The 18340-nt window shown below is 34.6% G+C and overlaps 2 protein-coding genes across 2 annotated transcripts in view; both read left to right on the top strand.

Moving 5' to 3' along the window:
• The first annotated feature begins 1510 nt into the window (after nucleotides 1–1510).
• LOC136042204 (uncharacterized) lies at nucleotides 1511–1873 on the top strand. The gene has a single exon (XM_065727139.1). It carries the CDS (start codon nucleotides 1511–1513, stop codon nucleotides 1871–1873), a length of 363 nt encoding a protein of 120 aa, XP_065583211.1.
• A 3541-nt stretch (nucleotides 1874–5414) lies between these two features.
• LOC136042203 (protein phtf-like) overlaps nucleotides 5415–18340 on the top strand; it is a gene marked incomplete at its 3' end in the record, with an annotated part of 48774 nt that continues 35848 nt past the window's right edge. Inside the window, exons 1-2 of the mRNA XM_065727138.1 lie at nucleotides 5415–5475; nucleotides 13775–13914. Coding sequence (XP_065583210.1) covers nucleotides 5444–5475; nucleotides 13775–13914 — 172 coding nt within the window. The remainder of the gene's footprint in view (nucleotides 5476–13774; nucleotides 13915–18340) is intronic.

The following is an 18340-nucleotide window of genomic DNA, read 5'->3' as shown; positions in this document are numbered from 1 at the left end:
TAATCTTTTAGTGGAGCATCATTGTGATATTATTTCTGCCAAGCGTGCACATGGAGCTGGTATCCTCAGAAGACTGAAGCATATTCTGATGGAACTTACTCTTCGCATCATATATTTTGCAATAATCTACCCCTATATATCATACAGATGTTTAGTTCGGAGCAGCAATTTGTATGTTAATTACAAGCGTGTGCAAATTCTAAAAAAATAAGTAGCAAGAATAATTGGGAAGTAGGGGAAAATGTGAAGGACACCAATGTATGCTTTAAGTCTCTAAGGCCAATCAATTTTTACAAATAAGGGACTATCAAGCAGCGATGTTAGCGTTTAATTGTGTTCATAATCTAGTCCCGGAAACCTTTAACGAGTTTCACCGTTTCATAAGTTCTGTTCATAAACAAGATACAAAAAGATATGATAAATTGGTTGTGGATATTGAAAATAGTGTAAGATCTGGTTATACTTTGAAGAATCTTGGCCCATTTGGTATAGAATTCGCTTCCTGTGAGCATTCGGTTGGCCCTCCCACAGATGAAAAAAATTAAAAAAAGTATTTCTTTTGATTTTTTTTTAGTTTTTTGTGGGGAACTGAAGGGGCTATAGGGCTGGAAGGAGAAGTGGGTTTAAAGGGACGGGGTGGATGGAAATGTATTTGGATGGTGGTTGTTACCCTGGGGTTGTTTGGGAGAAGACGATTGTCTATTATTCTTTCAATTAGTCTCAGATGCTTCTAGGAATATTTAGGTAGGTTTTTTATTATTATTAATTTAGGATACCTTTAGGAATGCTTATGTAGTTAATCGCTAAGCGTTAGCAAAGTTTAATTTTTCCTTAGCGTAGTGATTTGTATCTGTAATAGTATATTTTTTTATCATGTCAATGAAAGTCAAAATTAAGAAAAAGTACCAGAAACAACAACAGAAAAAAAAACAACAGCAAAAACAAACGATCATAAATTGTAAGTTTAATTGACATATACTGATATTTTTTCTTTAAACTTTCGATAATTTTTCATTTATGAAAGTAAGAAAAGTGAAAACATTTTACACATATTTTGTTTTCAGTAAGGCGCAAATTGTGTTCTGGTCTAGAAAAGGTATGGGGGTTATCAGCCCTATTCATGTTAATCTTTTCTCGTTTTGACTTGGAACCGGCTATTTATTGTAATTTCTTTCGTTTTGAATTTTGTTTGTTTATTGATAGTGATTTGTGGTAGTTTTACGCTTGTAAGATTATTTGACTTTATTTCTGCTCATTGTTGGCTTAATGGAGTTCTTTACTTTTCTTTGAAAAACCTGTTTTGTGGCAAAAGTTTTTTAAATAAATTTCTGTTCATTTTTTATTGACGTGTTGTTTTTCATGGAAAAAATAATATTTTATATCTTTTCATTTTTTCTAAGAGAATCCATAGTATAGGCTGCTATTTGTAAGTTACTATTCAAAACAGATACTGGTGTAAGGCAAGGCTGTTGTTGCTCCTGAACTTTTTTACACGGTGAATGATTATGTCATGGATAAAACGACAAATTGGCTCCAATTCGGTATGAAATATGGTGAAAGAGTCCCAGCTAATTGTGACTTTGCAGATGATAATGCCCTGATATTAACTTTTACATTTGAGCTTGAGGCAGCCCTCAAAACAGTGTCGGAAGAAGCCCTGAAAGTGGGACAACATATTACCTGGCAGAAAACAAAAGTCATGATCATCGACCCAGTAGATAAATCCGCCCGCCCACCAGCATTCAACGCATTAGGGCACACTGTTGAAATTGTCAAGTCTTTTACTTACCTTGGATCTGCCGTCTCGTATAACGGCTCAGTTAAAAAGGAAGCCCAGTCATGCATCGCTGAGGCCTTGTCTATTATGGCTTGATAATGCCATTCAGTGTGGTCAAAGTCCAACATCAGCTGAAATCCAAAATGTGGATCTATAAGACGACCGTAACGCAATTCCTTCTCTACGGCACTAAAACTTGACTAGCTGCTGCTTCTGTTTGCGGTGCCATAGATGTGGCCGAAACAAACTTCTTGATACAAATCGAAGGGATCAAGTGGTATTACTTCGTCTCAAACACCCGACTGCTGACGCTAATGGGTCAGACCCCCAACTCTCGTCTGCTCGCCATAAGAACCTTACGGTGGTTCGACTCCTTAATTCGCCTGCCAGCAGAAGAACCCGCCAGCACACTTACCAATTTTGATCCCCCTGAACATGTCTTGAAGCACACCCGTGAAAGACTCCGGTTCAGAGGGAGGGACAGTCTAACCCAGTACCTCTCCGTGATCAGTTACCTCTATTGATCTTCAACAAGCAGTTACGCTTGCGCAGGACCGTTCAGATCGGAGATGACGAGTCACATCTCTCTCTACGCTGGATCACTAACAGGAGCTTTAAGTCAAGTCAAGTTAAAAGTTGCTGTGACAAGAGTTAGTGCGGTAATTGGTTTCTTGTTCAAGTGTTTGTGTTTTATTTTGTTTTTGTTTTTCGTAGGCTACTCCGTCTTATCATGGCATGCAAATGATAAGCGTTCAATAAATTAATAAAATAAATAAAAGAATTAATTGAGGAAAATACTAAAAAAAAGTGCTGTCTGCGTGGGAGTTGATACTAAGCCTTCAGTAACAAGAAAAAGCCTTGATCTTTGGAACAGCAGAGCCCCCAGAAAACCTCCACACGCAGACTACTAATGCGTATCACTACTACTACTACTAACAACTCCCTGCAGCACTAAGCTCTCTGAGACTAAAACATTTGCACACACTCTGTCCCCAATCAATCAAAACTTCACTCGTCAGCCCCTCCTGATAAATTTCAATTTTCTTTACACCCTTGCTTATGTTATCTTCTCACCCCATTTGGGGGTAACTTTCTATTTGTTTTGTCCTAGATGGAGGAAAAAAGGGAAATATTTTGCAATATGTCATCCTTAATCAGTAAAAGAGATTTTAGTCAACTCAGCTTCTTAACTGTGGCCCTAAGATTAGGAAATGACAGGTATACTTTTAGAATATGCTGCATAATATCCTAGGGGTACATTTAGTGCTATACAATGTCCATAAAGTCTGGTTACACTGAAAATTTTTTTTACAAAGCCAGTTGACAGGATATTCTATCATTTTGTTTTATTTTAATACAGTTTTTTTCAAGAGCATTGCTTTTTAACTAAAAATTTTTTCAAATACTCCAACTCCGTTGTCTCCCTAAAACCCCGACCAAATGCAATACTCCAAAACATTGGTTGCATTGTTGGTAAGGAACTGGTTCCCTGAACCACTATTAAATAGTGACTCCTCAAGAAACATGTATTTCTTGTCAGACACGATCGACGTTTTCCTCAGATATTCTTTGTTGCCCTTTCCCAACATTATCCCACGCTATTCTTGTCTCCATAAATTTCTTGAATTACGAACGAACTGAAAAACACAGCGTCAGATCCTTTCTATACTTAGTTCTGCAATTTTATCAAGTCGGACCCTCCAACTTTGTCACAACAAACCAGGATACATATTGTGTCCATTTTTAGGAGTAACTACTTATGCTTTCTTTTCTTCTTGTTCTTTCAGTTATTATAATAATCAGGGTTAGATTTAGATTTGTAAAATAGGCACATCAAAAGAAGAAAAAAATCTGCTAAAAATGTAAGCCTATTAATATCCTAAGCTAAAAATACAAACAACTTTGATTTGTGTTCAGCCAGAACCCCTATATTACCTATGCAAATGCTTACATCATCAAGCAGAAATTACGAGGGCGAGCATCTTAATGAAAATATTTGTGCGACCAGTTTAGTGCGCAATTTTCACCCAGCTCATTTCTAGGAACAAGTCCATGTAACTAATTGCCCAAAAGGAAGTTTTTAGCAATGTGTATGATTCTCAAGTAATTAATGTTAGAAAAAGGGTTTTGTAATATAATAATCATGAGTATTAAAATAGATCTGATTACATATTCGAATGTAGACGACAGAATCGATATGGAAACTTAAAAAATATTAAAAAAGAGTTAAACCAAATTGTAATAAGAACTCAAAATCACTAAATTTTGCATGACAACAAACTCAGAGTACCAAGAATGAAAATGGGATCTGGTTGTTTCAATTGTTAAACTAAAACCTACACAACCATAAATACGTAAGAAAATTTGGAAATAATAGGGAACCTACTTTTTAATGAAAAAAAATTCTCCACGTACGGTAATCAGTTTCTGGTGGCAGTAAGAACCAAATTAAAAAAGAAACTTGGGAGAAAAATCAACAAAAATTACTGCCAGGAATATCTTAGAAAATCACAATTTTTAGGTATGAAAAGACCCAAGTCCAGGGGCAAACATGTTTTTATTTTGATGTGTTTTTTAATTTTTTTTATCATGGGTTTTTCATAATGAAACGTTTTATGTACTTTAAAATTTGCTTTACATGGACATTATGGGCATATTAACACTGAAAACGTTTTTAAAGTCTGTGTTGAAACTTTTTTGAGTCACTTATTATGGTTCTTTATTTAAATAAAGTTGTATCACAAAGAAACGAAGGGACCATTTTTACAAAAAAATTTATTATGATTAAAACTGACAATTCTTACAATTTATTTGTACTTTCAAACAAATAGGCACTCCGGCCGAACTTAACATTTTTTTCCACTGGCTAGCAAGTTTGTGCGAAAGCTTTAAAAACCAATAAGTTTATTAAAAGGTGGGAATATTCTTCTTTTCCAGATATTCAAATGCGTGTAATTGTCGTCTAAAAAGACGTCACAGATGTATAATGATGAAATTAAAGTATATTTTTCCCATACACCTATATCAAAGCGACTCATCTTTATCTTTTGGGGTCAGCTGGGTTTTCTGTTTTTAATTATGCCTTATTTGACATAGACTTGCACTATTATGTCAGCACAATGGAAGGATTCTGACAGAAAATCAAATTCTTAAACAATAGTATTGACGGTATCGATGAAACAGCCAAGATTAAATATAGCCAAGCCCAATTATGACTGAATGTCAGAAACGAGGGTGACTTGTTTCATACAAGCCTGAATTCTTCAGAGGATGGAAGGGGGTCCATAAATTCTTGCCATCAGGATTTCAAATAGAGGAAGATGTTGTGTAGCAACAAGCTTTGTGGGCCGTATTAAACATATAGCCTAGTTGCATGTTCCCAATGTTTGGTTCTCGGTAGATGGTTTGACGTGCATGTTGAGGAAGCAGAGAAGGCCAGATCTCAGTAATTTGTTGTGAGAGTTTCAATAAATGAGTTATCAACTAGTAAACCCTCCTTTCACAAAATATTTGAATATAAATATATTTTCTTCAAGGTTTTTTCTTTATGTGATACTTTGCAAATGTATTCAGATGGAGAAGGACGTGATTAATGCCATCTATGGTGGTCTTGAATTCGATAGACTATAGCCAAAATAACATAAGAAAAAATTGTGTTAGCCTAGTATGGGATTAAGATTAAATCACATTCTAACCTGGTAGGATGGACTCTTTTTGTTAATTCTTTTTTTTTTTTATTTCAACAGTTTTTTCATAATAACTCTGAGATCCTCTATGCCTGGGAACTGCCTTTCAAGAAGCCTAGTTGAGTTAGCCTAGGTGAATGAAACTTTCAAAATGGATCTAGGTCCCTAATGATTCACTGAGAAGACGCTTTGGTAAAATTCTACTTTAGTGACTTTTGGATATCACAGAAAGGGGTTGGGTTGGGAAAATGAAACTTTCAGGGATGGGTCTAAAGGCTAAAGTATGTCATGGGAAGGTATTTTGAAGCATCTACCTCCACTCCTTTCCCCACTAGAGGGCCCTGACTTTTAAAAATATGTGTGTTATAAAAGTGAAACCTTGCAAAATAGATCTTCTGCTTGAATGAAGTACAACAAAATTGGGTAAAATTCTAGTTGAGTGACTTCTGGCTATATCAGAAAGGGGTTAGGTTAGGAAAATGAAACTTTCAGGGATGGGTCTACAGGCTAAAGTATATCCTGGGAAGGTATTTTGAGGTACCCATCTCCACACCTTCTCCCTCTAGAGAGCCCTGAAATTTGCCTACATGACCTTAAATTGAATTGTCTAGCAAAATAAGGATTATGTCCTATAGAATTGCTGGTTAGTGATGATGATGGTCAGATGTCTCAACAGCATCCCACTCAGTTTGCCATGGCTTTGATGACCATTTTCCATCAACAGCTCTTTTAAAGGCAGCAGTACTAGGGGTAGTGACTGCTTCTTTGGTGAGCGAATCCCACAAACTCACTATTCTGCTAGTGAAGAAGCTATTGCATAGTTTAGTGGCAGCTCTCTTCTGATATAGTTTCTGACTGTGGCCCATAGTTCTGGCAGACCAGTCAAGTTGAAATGGCTTATTTAATGGAGAGTTAGAATTCAGGAGCTTATGCATCATAATAATATCACCCCTTTTATGTCTGTAGACCAGAGTGGGGAGTTTAAGTTTCTTCAGACTGGATGAGTTGGCTAGTTTAAGTATTTGCATCCCTCAATTGCTTTTGTAGCCTGTCTCTGAACTGCTTCTAACTTCTGCTGGTCACCTTTGTTGAGGGGGCTAGCAACACACATGCCAAACTCCAAATTAGGCCTGACCAATGCCTTATATAATTTAGTCATCACCATAGGTGACCTACTAGTGACTGTACTTTTTATAATGCCAAGGGTTAGGAATGCTTTGGCTACAGCTGTCTGTGTGTGCATAGTGAATTTTAATTCTTTATTGACTATGAACCCCAATTCTCTCTCCACTTCACACAAGATAATAGTCTGTCTTGATCCATCCATCCCTAACATATGATAAGGGCATTTCTCATTTTTCTTTCCACTAAGTTGCCCACTAGGAAAGTACCCTTAGTTCATTCTACATAGAGGCTCTCTTATTGGGTGTATTGACAGGTCCAATGAGTTTGGAGTCATCAGCATAAAGACTTATTTTATTTTTGACTGTGGTTGGTGCATCATTAATATAAATGTTGAATAATGTTGGTCCCAAGATGTTTCCCTGGGGCACTCCACTTAATACTTCCACTTCTTCTGAAAAGAATACCTGTCCATTTTTTCCAAATATTTTCACCCTTTGCTTTCTCCTGGAAAGAAACTGAAGCACCCATTCTATGATTTCATTATGTATTCCAATTGCAAATAAATTGGTCCTTATTCAATGGTGACACACTTTATTGAAGGCTTTTGCAAAATCCAATAGAACCAAGTTGACAGGGATTGCTTGATCTAGATGCTCAATAACATAATCATATGCATCAATCAAATTAGTCCCAACTGAGCATCCATGTCTGAAGCCGCTCATTGAGTAGCTCATCACTGAGCAGCTCATTGGTGGTCAGGTGTTCAAGAATGTGAATATTCACAATTCCTTCTAAGATTTTACCAGCTACAGATGTAAGACTAACAGGTCAGTAATTGGAAACACTGTTACAGCTACCCCTTTGTGTACAGGTATAACATTAGCATTCTGCCAGTCTTGAGGAATCTGCTTAGTATCAAGAGACTTCTGAAACATGTTCACAAGGGGAAGGGCTATTTTTGCATGTACTTCTTTCTATACTCATGGGTGAACTTCATCAGGGCCAACCGATTTGTTAGGATTAAGCAGCTTCAGACAACTCTCAACATCAGAGGCAACCACAGTTAGGCTATCTTTTGCATAAGTTCCTCAATAGAATATTCTGGTAAGGGGGCATGGTCTGAAGGTGTCAACACTGACTTAAATTGACTATTCAATTCAGCTGTAATATCTTTTGGGGTACTAACTATATTGCCATTCACAAGTAGTTCCATAACTGAGTGTCTCCCCAGATTCTGAGCTGCCATAGGTATGACCAGTCTATACCTATTGAAATTTTGACAAAACCACATTTTACCTTAATTTTCAGTTACCATTTGCTTTTTCTCTGCCTTTCGTTCTGAAAATGCAATTCCTGTTATTTGATTAGAATTCTGAGCCATATCAATTCTTTTTTCAAAATTTAGGAAATATATTTCCATATCTTTAAAACCTTATAAATTGGGATTGAGCAAAGTTGTGAAGGTGAAAGCAATTTTGTTGTACTTCATCCAAGCAAAAGATCTATTTTGCAAGATTTCACTTTTATAACACACATATTTTTGAAGGTCATCAAAGGTCAGGGCCCTCTAGAGGGAGAAGGAGTAGAGGTACTATAGGTATTTCAAAATACCTTCCCAGGACATACTTTAGCCTGTAGACCCATCCCTGAAAGTTTCATTTTCCAAACCTAACTCCTTTTTGATGTAGCAAGAAGTCAATCAACTAGAATTTTACCCAAATTGTTTTCAGCTTCACAACTTTGCTCAATCATAATTTATAAGGTTTTAAAGATATGGAAATACATTTCCTAAATTTGGAAGAAGAAAAATATTGATATGGCTCAGAATTCTACTCAACAGGAATTGCATTTTCAGAACTAAAGGCAGAGAAAAAGCAACTGGTAACTGAAAATTAAGGTAAAATGTTGGTTTGTCAAAATTTCAATTAGGTATAGACCTGTCATGTAGGCGAATTTCAGGACCCTCTAGAGGGAAAAGGAGTGGAGGCTGGTGCTTCAAAATACTTTCCTGGGATATACTTTTGCCTATAGACCCATCCCCAAAAGTTTCATTTTCCCAACTTAACCCATTTCCAAAATAGCCAAAAGTCACTAAAGTAGAAATTTACCAATGCTTTTAAGTAGGCTACATACATCCATCCCTTTGCCTCCAAAGAACAGTGAACTATAATGACCTTTCTTATATTCTCAAAATTCAGGTGAAATCATCAGAAACAGATGTACAGCTTAAATGAGACACAAGAAAAGTATTTATCCAATTATTAAAGTTTAAAATTCTTGAATTTCTCTCTGATTTGGAATAAAAGCCTTTGTTTTTCCAAGATTTTCTAAAACTGAAGGAATTATATTTTCAATCAACTAATATCTTTTTGTCCTAAAAAAAACACTTAACAGTTCAATATAGAGTAGATGAGAAGACAAAGAAAAAGAAGAAGAGACTCACAAAGGAATCTATACTACAAGAAATCTAGAATAGATTGAAATGTTTCTACTAGCACAGAGCAGGATGGAGGTTGTTTGTCCTGTCAGGCCTAGGCAAGTGCAACACTGCTCAGCCATGGTTAGTGACATTTTGAAACTTAGAGCCCAAGAAAAAGAGGCTAAAACCCAAATTAAGGTCTTGACATTTTTGTCAAAATTCCAATTGGCCTCTATATACAGGTCTATCTTATGGGTAGATATTAAGTAGGCCTGGTTTACATAAATGATCCACAAATAAGTGAACATACCCCTCAAAGCCTTTTTTATGTTCTTTACAAATATAAGTATTTGGCACAAGCTCAGTTTTAACCTAACCTAATCTTAACCAAATACATAGCCTATATTATATATCTCCAATGGGTTAATTGATTCTCAAATTTGTTATTGTCAGTTCAATTTATGGGTAAACCAGTTTTAACAAGACTCATGCTTCAGAGGTATTTACACCATATCTAAACAAAGAGAAAAGGGCATCATCTTTGGGGATCTGTAAAGGGCTTAAAAATGAATTTATGCCAAAAACAATTATTTTCTTAATTACCTTAATTTACATTTTAGAGCAATTTAGTTGCAAGAACTGTGATATTATATTTGGAAAGAACATAAAAAAGCATCAATTGGTGTGTCCACTTTATTTATAGGTAATTTGTGTAAACAATTTGATATTTATCCTTTATCCTTTTATGCATTCTTCTAAGAGCTAGAAATAAGGGAAGGGTAAAAATAAAAGCTTGAATACCCCATTGTAGGATATATTTTGGGCCAAGGAATCATTCATGAAAGTCTTGTTTACTTAATTCAAAGGTTTTTGAAGAAAATAAAAAGCCCCTTGCCTAGAAACTTAGTTCTTTCTTGAATAGGCATTCTTTACTCGTCTATAAGTGTTAGAAAATGTGCTTAAATGCATTTTTACATTTACTTGAAATGGATTAATGTGCACTTTGAAAACACCTTGTAGCATAAGCTATGTTTGGCGTCAAAATTGAATTTCATATTGCTCTCAAAAGAAGATCTAAAAAAAAGACCTGTGACAAGACTAAAATCAGGGATCACATAAAAATGACATTTCTTTTTTATACCCAGGATCATTAAATTGAACTCCTTTAAATAGAAACAAATACTGACTTTAGCTACATAGCAATAAAATCAGTGGAAACACACTTGGTTTGCTGGATTATACTTGATCTGGAAAATATATGAACCTGATAATAATGATACAAAGATGAGCAAAAATATCAAAAGCCAATATGAATATGCTGTTACAAAGATCATCGTTGGTGCTTGGGTGGGCTTCATTCCCTCCCTTTGAGGTTCAAACATTTGAAATTTTGTGATTATGCTTCAATATTTATGACCGTTAGCTGAGATTATAACACAAAGAACCAAAAGTCAATATGAATATGCTGTTACAAAGATCATTCTTGGTGTTTGGGTGGGCTTCATTCCCTCCCTATGAGGTTCAAAGATGTGAAAATTTGTGATTGTGCTTGAATATTTATGCCCAATTTTCATCTTGTATACTTGCAGAAGGGGAGAGGGTAGAAGCTTTAAAATGCACTTTTTTGTTGTTTGCTTTAATTTCTTATTTGATAGATTTGTGGAAGTGTAAGTAAAGACTTTAGAAAACTAAAATGCACATTTTGCCTACTATGGTATAGGTTAACTAACAGCTCAATGACTTAGAGAGGAACTACCCTTATCCTCCAAGTTTGGTCTTAGGGCCCTTTCAAAGGAAAAATAATGGCATCAAACTTCTTATTTTAGTGCCTCATTTCCCTGATAAAATATGCTTTAACTGTCTCCTCCCTCCTGAGGCTTTGACCTGTAAATACATGTGGGAATGAATTCTAAATATAATTAAATAGGGTACACCTGCCTTTTGAAAATTGTCTAAAGGAAGGGGATTTGCAGGCGAGGAGGGGCTCTATCATCTGCAACTCCACGTTTTACCTCTTGAAAGCCTTTGCATCTTGGCATAAAAAGAGGGATATCCTTAGAGCCAAACTTTCTTAAGGCCTATGTGAAATAATTAAGTTTGGAGTAATGTCAAGAGCTGAGAGTTTTAGGTCTAAAACTCTTCATTAGACCTAAAATCTGAATTCATTTAGGCCTACTGTTAAGAGAAAGATAAGAAAAGCTTCAAAAGGAGTCTGCACAAAAAGGTAGACAGGGCTTGGAGAAAATTCAGACTATTAAAGCAATAGTAATTTGAAGCTATATATGGGAACTTATCCAAGCATTTTGCAATGTGTGATTATTATTTTTTTCTTTTGTCATATTCATTTAGCATATTTTTTTCATTTTATTGTTTAGTCTACTGAACTTTTATTTTGTATTCAGTGGGTAATAAAATTATTATTATATATTTTTATTTTTGTCAAGTTAAAATTCCGAATCTCCTGCTCAAAGTGAAGCATCAAACCTGATAATAATTTTATACCAACAATTGTAAGTAAAGAGTTTCTGCTTCTATGCAGAAATAGGTTTGTTTGCCAGAATTACTAACAATAGTAAAATTGCTAGTCAAAATTCATGTAGTTTATGTAAAAGCCCTCTGTAAACCCTTTTTGATGTTCTTATGAGCCCTTATAGAGTAAGGGGTCTTTTCCTTATAATACTGCTCCAACACCAATAAAGCATTTGGAATAAAGTCTTGTAGTAACTCACCTTTAAAACGAACATAAATTACTATGAATGAATAAGGGTGACCCCAAAACAAATGAACACTAAAATGAATAACCATGTAAAACTTCAACAAAAAAGGATTAGGGCTAACATCAAGAGAATCATTTGAGGTTTATAATTTGTATTTCAAGCAGTTTGTTTTTATTTGTCATATTTTATTATTTGTTTAATATTTTCAGTTTGTTTTTATAAAGAAAAGTGATGTTTGTACTTTACAAAAATATGTTTTATTTCAAACAGAGTGTTTAAATTTTTAATTTTAGTTTTTTAATTTTTAATTAGTGTTTAATTTTTAATAGCATCAACAACAGCACAACTACAAAATTATGTCTCAGGTCTAATCAATGGGTAGCCTACATGTAAGAGTGGTACTATATGTCATCTTCCTTCCTTGTCAAAATCTTTGAATAGCTTGAAATGCAATTGTATTTCATTGAAAATGCAATTTATTGTGAACAGGCTGAATTTTATTTGTGTAAATATCAACATAAAAATAAGAAAATCACAATAATAACGAAGATTAATGAACAGAACTAATGAAAGTAGTCTGATGTTAAAATATAATGATATTTATTGGTGGAAGGCTTAGTAATTTTTGATACATTAATGTTTTAAAACAAAAATTATTTAAGAAATATTTTTGTTTTCAGTAAACAAATATATTCTGTTTTCAGTCTGCTGTGATTATAATCCTTATAGTAATGCCCCCAAATCAAGAGTGGGATAGAGCATGTTTCTCTGGAATCAGTGTCCTCTCTCCTTCAGAAAAATTAAAAAATCATTTATCTAAATTTGTACTTATATTGTATTGTGCTCAGCTTTTCAAAATATCATTGTTGTACCCTTTTCTTTTCTGCTGCCTGAGGTTGCTTTTTCTCACCATGCTCGTAATTTTTATTTGCTGTCTTTTGTAAAAAAAAAAAAAAAATGTATTTTGGAGACATATCATTTCTGTTTGCCAAAAATTCTGAATAATCTTAGTTTATAGGCTTTCTGTCAGTAATATTTCAGGAGCACTAGTAGTATAATTGTAAAATGGCTACCGACATGTTTTATTTTTCTTTGTGCATTGTATTTTAGACATATAGTGGTGATTGAAAGAAAAGCAAAAAAAAGAAAAAAAGAAGAAGAGCAACCCAACCAAAAAAGTGATTTTTACAATTTATTCAGGTGGGGTGGTGTAAGTTTTCTGTATGGGAGTTTCTGAAAATAGTGAGTTCAATGGTATATTTTTTGTTTTTATCTGATGCTATTTTTGAGGTGTTTTAGGCTATTTTTTGAAATTTCCATAAATTTGTTTTTGCAATAAACTTTTACTATTAAAACTAATTGAAATAGTAGTTACCATTCCTGAATTAGATACAAATAACATTTTTTTTTATTATCCGACAGTTTTTAATTTTTTTTTAAACTATGGGGCTTGGCTCTTTACTATGTTGCAGCTTTTCCTTCAACCATGATCTGTTAATATTGTGTTGAATTCAATTTAGAATTTTACTGTCTTTTGTTGTGTACAAATGGTAAACAGGGTAAAAATTTGAGAACTGGATTTAATATTTTTTCTGGAGGAGGAGGGACTTCTGGACAAACTTTAGTAGAAATTTTTGCCTATCCTTGTTGTATGCAGTATAAGCTTGCTTTCAAAGAGAGGGGACATGCCCTTTCAAAATCTCAAAATTTAATGACAAAGTTTCTTATGTATCCTGTAGAATTTTCCCATTTTGCACTTATTCACCACCCTCCATTATTGTCCAAAATAAATTTCATTAGCAAGAGATTTCCTTTGAAGATGACAACTGTCAAAGCTCTGTACATGTTGAAATACTTACCCATTTGTGACACATCATCAAATCCTCCATTTTTAGAACATTTATAGATTTTTAAGGCTTTAAAGGGGGAGTTATTGCCCCATTACCTTTGCACTCATTCGTTTACTGATGATGATTCACATGTATTAATATGTTTTTTGATCAACTAATTATTTTATTATTATTATTATTATTAATTATTTTATTTCTAGGTACCAAGGAAAAATAGGAGCTTACAATAGAGATTTTTGGGAAGAATCAGTTGAATTTCGGATATTACAGGGGCTGTCTAACATACCAAAGAAAACTGCCAAATTGAAAAATGAACTTCTTGATATTGACTTTATTAGAGGTTAGTCCCTATACCATTATTTGTTGTTCTTATTCTTTATAGTTTTATGTATCACCGTTATTCTCTTTAGTACAGTTATGTCAAGGTCTGTCATGGAGGTTCAAAACCAGGGTTTCTTATCAAAAATGTTGCATGTGACAAATGTTGGTGGCTATAGAGGGTTTTGTCTTTGTCGCCCTTTTATTCCTTATTTATTTTTTGCATAGAGTCTGGGTCTTTGCAATGTAAACCTCATTTTTGAGTCTTCTTCTTGCCTACGTGTGCAGCAAGCCTTGTGCTGCATTACAAACTATCACATAAATTTGTGTTTACTATTAGGCCCAAACACACACACAAAGAAAAGTCATGTGTACATGTTTAGTATGTTGTGTTAAGAACACAACATAATGCAACAAAATGAAAATCAAAGTAACAATTGTTTAAATTTTCTTTCTACACTCGTCCATCTTAAATTTTTTCAATGATCTCTTTGGTCAGGATTTTTGTTTCAATTTGATTCAATTCGAATCACCATTCAAATTCGTTACACCGTTTCTGTTTTCCTTTGATTAGGTTTAAAAATTTATGTTAAGAGGGTTAAATTGCTTAGACTAGGAATTTATGAGGGTAGAAAGGTGATGTCAAGTTGAGAAGATCAATCAAGCAGATAGTTTTACTTACTTTACTATAGTAAATTACTATTACTAGATAGTATTACTAGCTAAGATTGTGGTTGCAGTGAAGACGTTAGAAGCAGAACAGCCAAGGTTCGGAATGTTTTTTCACAATTGAAAAAAGCTTGGAAAATAAGTCTGCAATCCAAGATAGGAACATAGAAAGTTACAGTGATGACAGTGGTCAAGTATGGTCCTGAAATGTGGGTGTTTGATAGACAGAGGAGAATTAGTTGTATGCCTTCTAGAGGAATTTTCTAGGGATTCCTTTGAGCACCTTTATGACTGACCATATTTCAAACAGTAAGCAGTAAGAAAAATCTAGTTCTATCCCATTTTTGAGGGTTATAATGAGAAAAAGGTTGAGATGGCTTGGATACGTTCTGTGGATGAAGGATGACAGATTACCAAAGATCGTGCTCTTTAACCAACCATCTAGGACTAGACGAAAAGTAGATGGTCCCTGAAAGGGCTGGGTGATGTCATTGGGAAAGATTTAAAGGAAAAGGGAACTTTTTGAGAGGGTGTAAAGAGGGAAAATTTGAATAGGTTGGGATGGAGGAGATACTTGTGCAGCTGTGTTGGCCTCATTGCCTGGTGAAGTGAGTTGTTAATATTAATAGTAGCATTTAAATTTCTCAGACGCGAGAAATTTTTTTACACCTTGGGAAGCTTCTACACAAATTACGAAAAGCTTATTTAGCCTTTCATACATAAGATAATTAGAGGACAGTTTCGTTTTTTTTTATGAATCTCCTTATTAACACGTTATAACACGGTTTGAGTAGACCGTGTATTTCTCTCCTTTGAAACAAATAGCTATTCTGAATCTGTATTCAGGCATTGCTTCAATAGGCTACTAAGATGAATAAATAAAATGTGCTCTAATTTAGGATTATTAGCAGTTTTAATGTTTTTGTCCAAAAATGAAAGGTTGCCATTTTTTGCCAACTAAAACAAACCACTAAACCCATTAAGACAGGTCTTAAGGTATCATAAATTCCTATAACCAGGTGAAATCTAATCTAGCAATGAGAAATAAATAAACGTGTACTGGTTGAGTAAAGGTAAAGGATACGACATTAGACTTTACAGTCCGTACCGGCGGTGCTAATCTCCGTTTCTTGGCCCTTCAGCCAGGAAGTGCAATGGGGGGTTGGGGGCCAGCCATCCTGTGCTTTCGCACACCCTTCCTGTTTACCTTCCCCAGATTTCTCCAGGTACCCATTTAGAGCTGGGTCGACTCTGGCTAAGCTTACAGAGTCACGCCACTGACCCCCGTCCTAAACTGAAGAATTGGGTACACTGGGATTCGAACCCGCGTCCTCTCAGACAAGGGATCCCGAATCCAGCGCACCAACCCACTCGGCCAGGACGGCTTTCAGGTTCAATCAACCAGGACCATCAACCAGGTCAGTACTGGTTGAGTACTGAGTTAATAATTCAGCTCTCTGGTTTCAAGTATTTATGCTAAGGCATCTTTGAAAAAACATGATTTTGATTGTATATCAAGATATTCTATATATATTATGTACTTTATATCTCATATATTAAGTGTTCAAATACAAGATTACAAAATGATATATTGAGCGTCGAAGCTTTGAAATAAGCTTAATCCGAACATATTAAACACACAATTTTTGTATATATCTATATCTGTTAATTTGTATATAATTTTTATCTCGAAAGCAGCACCATAATTTTCCCTGAGCTTTGGCATACTACTGTTTCTGGTGTGAAAATAGGATCTAGATAGGTCACATCATGTCACGAGTTTTGAGAAGTTCGTTTAGGGCTTTAATTTTAGAAATAGATTTTTCATATGAATGACATCACAAATACCCTGACGTCTAATACCCTAATGCTTTTGCGCTTTTTTTTTTTTTGCTAAAGAGATTAAAAATGGCCTTTCTTTGGACTCTGTGCAGCTCAGTCCCTTGGTACTAAACTTAATCCTAGTCTCTGTTTCCATAATCGGTACATGTGCTATTTCTTGCGTTGATTCATGTATGCACCCAGGAGCACGGTTCGCTTGTACGTTACGTCTGACAAGAGAGGCAATATGCTGTCAAATAGTGGAAAATTTCTGGTCGAGTTCTGGTTTAATGGTACCAAATGGGGGTACATGTTGCCGGAAAGATCTTGGAAAGATTTCTCGTCTTGTGTTGCCCCCTCCCCCACGTTACGTGTTTGTCGGGAGTGATCCTCTTCCTGACGGGAAGTAATATGTCGCGTCTTAGAAAATATTATTCAAGGTTTTTAAATATTTCCTATACCTTCCTTCTAGGCACAGTAATTAAAAAATAATTCAGAATTTCCATGTCCGGGATCCTTTCCATCATTTAGATAGTATTGAGCTCCGTGTTAAGCATAAATCAGCATCAGTAAAGTGCCTCTTTCCTGTGAATAGTGCTTCATGGGATTTCTAATGTTTAATTTTTTATTTCTTACATAATCCACTTTTTCCTTTGTGTTTTTGTATTGGACTTGTAAATAAACAAAAAATCTCAGATTTAAGTCAGAGTAATGCATGGAGCTTCTGGACAAGTATACTTTACAAATTGATGGAATGGGATTATTTTTTCATAGTTCTGTTTATATTTTTTTATTTATTTAACTTCAGTTGATATTAAAATATAACAAAAAATGAGAGAAAATAGAAAAATTGCTACAGCATTATTGGTCATGAAGTGTAGTGTTTTGTATGTGTTTGGTGTTCATGTTAAACTCTAAACAGCATTTAGCCCCTTGAACATTGTTGTCCCTTGTTAGCCCCTTGGAAATTGTTACAGCATTCTTGGTCATTAAATGTAATGTTTTGTATGTGCTTGGTTGTTTATGTTAAACTCTAAACAGCATTTCATCCCTTGGACAAAATATATTTCATTGATTCAATCCTATTAATTGTTTTTATTTTCATTATTTGTTGCCATTATTTAGCAGCATGCCCTCGTAAGGTTAGCCTTAGATATGCTTCTGATTATTTTTTTAAATAATAAATCATTTATTACTGCCTTTGTATAAAATTAATGATTCACCGCCATTCGTATGTTAGATTTGTGAAGCTGTTCAGATAATACCGCAAAAATATATCAGGTTGTCAAAGTGCATATCTTAGCGTATCTATATTGACCAACATAACATTATGAGTATCAAGTTGAAACTCAGGAATTCTAAGGGGGACGTTATACTAAATAAAAAATAGCATATATATACAGGTTGACAAACTGGCACGTCTGTAATATCCCAAGAAAAGTTAAGGGTATCAAGTTGAAATTTTTAGAGAATGTTAAACTATAGATACTATATTGATCCAGGTTGCAAAACGCCGTATCTCCAACATTTCTGGAATTGCTAATAGTATTAAGTTGAAACTCTCAGGGAATGTTGGGTGGAGTGGGTATTGAACTGAATCAAAAGACACTATGTGGATCTAGATTGTCAACATGGTGTGTACAATATCTTAGGAGTAGTAAGCGTATTAGGTCAAAATTTTTAGGAAATGCCAAGGGGGGGTTAGAAAATCAAAAGGGAATTTTTCGCTTCCAGCTGTCAAAATAGCGTAAGTGAAATTAATCAAGAACTGCCAGGATATTAAGTTACTGCTTTCATAATTTCTTAGACCACACTGCTTTTGCATATACGGAAAATTAAGGGAGGAAAATGGGTTTGATTTAAATAAAGCAGTGACGATGAAATGAAAATACAAACAACAAAAACAATTAATTAATAAAAACATCCGAATATTTCAAATCCACAGCCGTGAGCCTTTT

The sequence above is a fragment of the Artemia franciscana genome, unplaced genomic scaffold (genome assembly GCF_032884065.1).
Source record: "Artemia franciscana unplaced genomic scaffold, ASM3288406v1 PGA_scaffold_75, whole genome shotgun sequence".
Lineage (NCBI taxonomy): Eukaryota > Metazoa > Arthropoda > Branchiopoda > Anostraca > Artemiidae > Artemia > Artemia franciscana.
The sequence above is the reverse complement of the archived record's forward strand: the minus strand, read 5'-3'. Positions and strand labels throughout refer to the sequence as shown.

Bases quoted from the DNA above. Each gene is read 5' to 3' on its own strand.
- LOC136042204 (XM_065727139.1), top strand. From the start codon at position 1,511: ATGGATAAAACGACAAATTGGCTCCAATTCGGTATGAAATATGGTGAA.